Here is a 2,713-nt window from a genome sequence, read left to right on the forward strand (position 1 = left end):
GTTCCAAAAATTGGTACACAACAAACTAAGAGGATCCTGTGTTCACATTTCATCAAACACAAAAGAAAATGCACAAAGCAGTGATGTATTAAATGTATATCATGTATTTAACAGCAGGGTGACATAGAATGTCAAATATCAGCAGAAATTACATTTATATAACAACATTGAGTCTACACTTAAATGTCTGAATGTAAGCTATAATTAATTTGTCAACAAATATTGTCTATTTAAAATCTAGCCTTGAAAAAACCTGCATGTGCCCCCCCCCCCCCATCATTTGGAAACATCAAAGTAAAGCTCATTTTTATTAAATCTGTGTAAAGCAAATAAGTCCAGAATTTAGTTGGACAATGAAACTGCTATGGAATCAGTTGCATCCAAGCTATTAGCTCTTCAATGTTATACAAAGAGGAAATTCAAATGCTGTTATTTGATCAGTTAACTGTTACATCTATCAGCGCTTTTTTCATGCATTTGTCATGGTCAAATCGATCCAGCTTTTCTTGTCAGGAATCTTAGCATAACAATGTATTTGCGGGCCACCTGATTTCGGTTTGAAGATGTTGGACACCACCCCGTATGCCTTTCCATCTTCACAGACCAGTGGACCACCAGAGTCTCCCTGGAAATACATGCATAGCGTGCAGTGAGTACTTCAACTGACAATTATTATGGTTCACCAACGTTTTTGTCCATGTTGTGTTACAAAAATACATACGCTATTGGGTCCAATCCTTCCCTCAGAGCAGTACAGGTTGTCCTCAGCACACTCCTTTTTGTCAATTAGTGTGACATCGACTTCCATAAGTTTTAAAGACATATAAGTCTCCTTCTCGTCTGTCACTCCCCAGCCGGAGACCATGCATGACTTTGGCAGAGAGCCATCACCTTGGCCGGCGAGAGCAATGGGGGCAACATTGTTGAACTTTGCCTTGGAGGTCAACTTGAGGAACAGAGAGGAATAAAAATACACATATAAAGATGGAATATCAATTCCACTTTTAAATTTCACAATTAGCTATTGTTATGTAATATGCATGCATGTAATATTTCAAGCCTTTTTTTATGAATGCATTCAATAACATCTTTAAAAATAATATCAAGAGAAACAAAACATTGGAAATTCACAAAAGAAAAGGCTCAGCCATTTTTCTCTGTCAACTGCAAGACTTCTCTTACCTTAAGAAGCATTATGTCATTCTTAAAATTAGTTGCATTGAAATCTTTGCGTGGGAATGATTGGGCCACAGATATACTCTGGACTCCATCACTATTACGCATATTGTGAACTCCTAGAAGGACGTTGTATGACCTGAAATGACAAAATTAAATGGAAAACAAAAAAAGATCTAAGAATAAAAGGATTTTTTCTTCCTTGAGGTCATTGCATTCACTAAAAGGAATATCAAGTAAGTTAAAGGTCACAATTTTTGAAGCCATCATGAAACATATTAGATATCATAAATAGATATAATTTATCAGTTTATTGTATGTATTTTAAGTCTTAAGGTGTGAGACTAAAAACTTTTATCAAGAATAAAAGCCCCAAAATTCCATGCACCATCCTCTATCTGTAGGTAAACACAAAGTGTATTAACTGACAGGCCTTGGCAGTGGGCTGCAGTCATCACGAAATCCTCATTCAGAACGAAGCCACCGCAGAGTTTTTTTGTGCCATCCTGCATGTGCCGCTCCACTAGAGCCATGTATGGCCTGCTGTGTGGCACAGCTTCATGGCCGCCAATTATTTTCCCTGTATGAACTGGGGGAAAAGGATACATGAACTCACAAAACGTAATATATGTGCCTAAAGAAATTGATCAGAATAAACAGACCCATCTTCATACATATGTTCAACAGTGTGGAATGTACTTCCTCACGTGTTGTAGTCTCCAGTGCATCTTTAACAACCTGGATGAAAAAGTATACAGCTGTAAAAATGCTTCTTAACTTACCTTGACCACCAAGAGTCAGCGCCAGTATCAGTATTACCAGTTCACAGTGGAAAAACATGGTGAAATAACAGTCCAGCTGAGCTACTGAAAAGCAATGGCTCACATCACTGACAACTTTAGCCTTTCAATGCTTCCTGTCTTAGGAAGAGGAGGAAGTGTTTGTGTGTTTTGCATATGCAAACTATGTGTCTTTGAATTACATTCACGAGGAGGACGTCTCTGTCATCTCCAGTGCATGACAACTGTACAAGTCTAAATTCTTCAGACAGTTTAGTATTGTATATTGCATATTTAGTATTGTGTGTGTATGTGTGTTTTTAACACAAGTAACTTTAGATTTGAGCTGTGATTAAAATGCTAAGAATGTGCAGACAACAACACCGACTGACACGTTTTTTTGAATTAAGATCAAAGTTACTAGATAAGTAATGCTTTTATTAAAGACTGTTTCATAAATATCAACCTTATGACCACATGACCCCCGCCTCCATATATTGATAAAAATATCAATAAATTTAACTGCAGATAAGATAAACTATTCCTCCCAAGGGAAACTGCCGTGCAGCAGTTTCAGTACAAAGTTAGAGGCGTGCTGATACATAAGTATGCAACATATACAGGGACTAAAATCACAAAGTGGAAAAACAAAAGCATAGTGAATATAGAATAAAGTAAAACTAGGTAACAGCAAAGTACCACATATAAGAACTAGCTAACAGTATGGTGCATAAATAAAAACAGTGAGGTGCCAATTG

At 37.0% G+C, this 2,713-nt stretch overlaps 1 protein-coding gene across 1 annotated transcript; it reads right to left on the reverse strand.

Annotated features, from left to right (window-relative positions):
* Positions 1-275: 275 nt before the first annotated feature.
* On the reverse strand, positions 276-2,116 carry LOC121941393 (granzyme B(G,H)-like). Its single transcript, XM_042484183.2, has 5 exons — positions 1,959-2,116; positions 1,606-1,765; positions 1,183-1,315; positions 722-946; positions 276-625 (listed from the first exon to the last, which is right to left on the reverse strand). The coding sequence occupies exons 1-5, from the start codon at positions 2,014-2,016 to the stop codon at positions 470-472; spliced, it is 732 nt and encodes a 243-aa protein (XP_042340117.2). The 5' UTR covers positions 2,017-2,116; the 3' UTR covers positions 276-469.
* Between the last annotated feature and the right edge of the window lie 597 nt (positions 2,117-2,713).

The sequence above is a fragment of the Plectropomus leopardus genome, chromosome 5 (genome assembly GCF_026936395.1).
Source record: "Plectropomus leopardus strain MGB_pleo_1.0 chromosome 5, ASM2693639v1, whole genome shotgun sequence".
In the NCBI taxonomy this organism is placed as follows: domain Eukaryota; kingdom Metazoa; phylum Chordata; class Actinopteri; order Perciformes; family Serranidae; genus Plectropomus; species Plectropomus leopardus.

Coding starts and splice junctions, on each gene's coding strand:
- LOC121941393 (XM_042484183.2), bottom strand. CDS start 2,016: ATGTTTTTCCACTGTGAACTGGTAATACTGATACTGGCGCTGACTCTT. Junction 1,766..1,958: donor GCTGACTCTTGGTGGTCAAG/GTAAGTTAAGAA, acceptor CTTTTCCCCCAG/TTCATACAGGGAAAATAATT. Junction 626..721: donor GAAGGATTGGACCCAATAGC/GTATGTATTTTT, acceptor ATGTATTTCCAG/GGAGACTCTGGTGGTCCACT.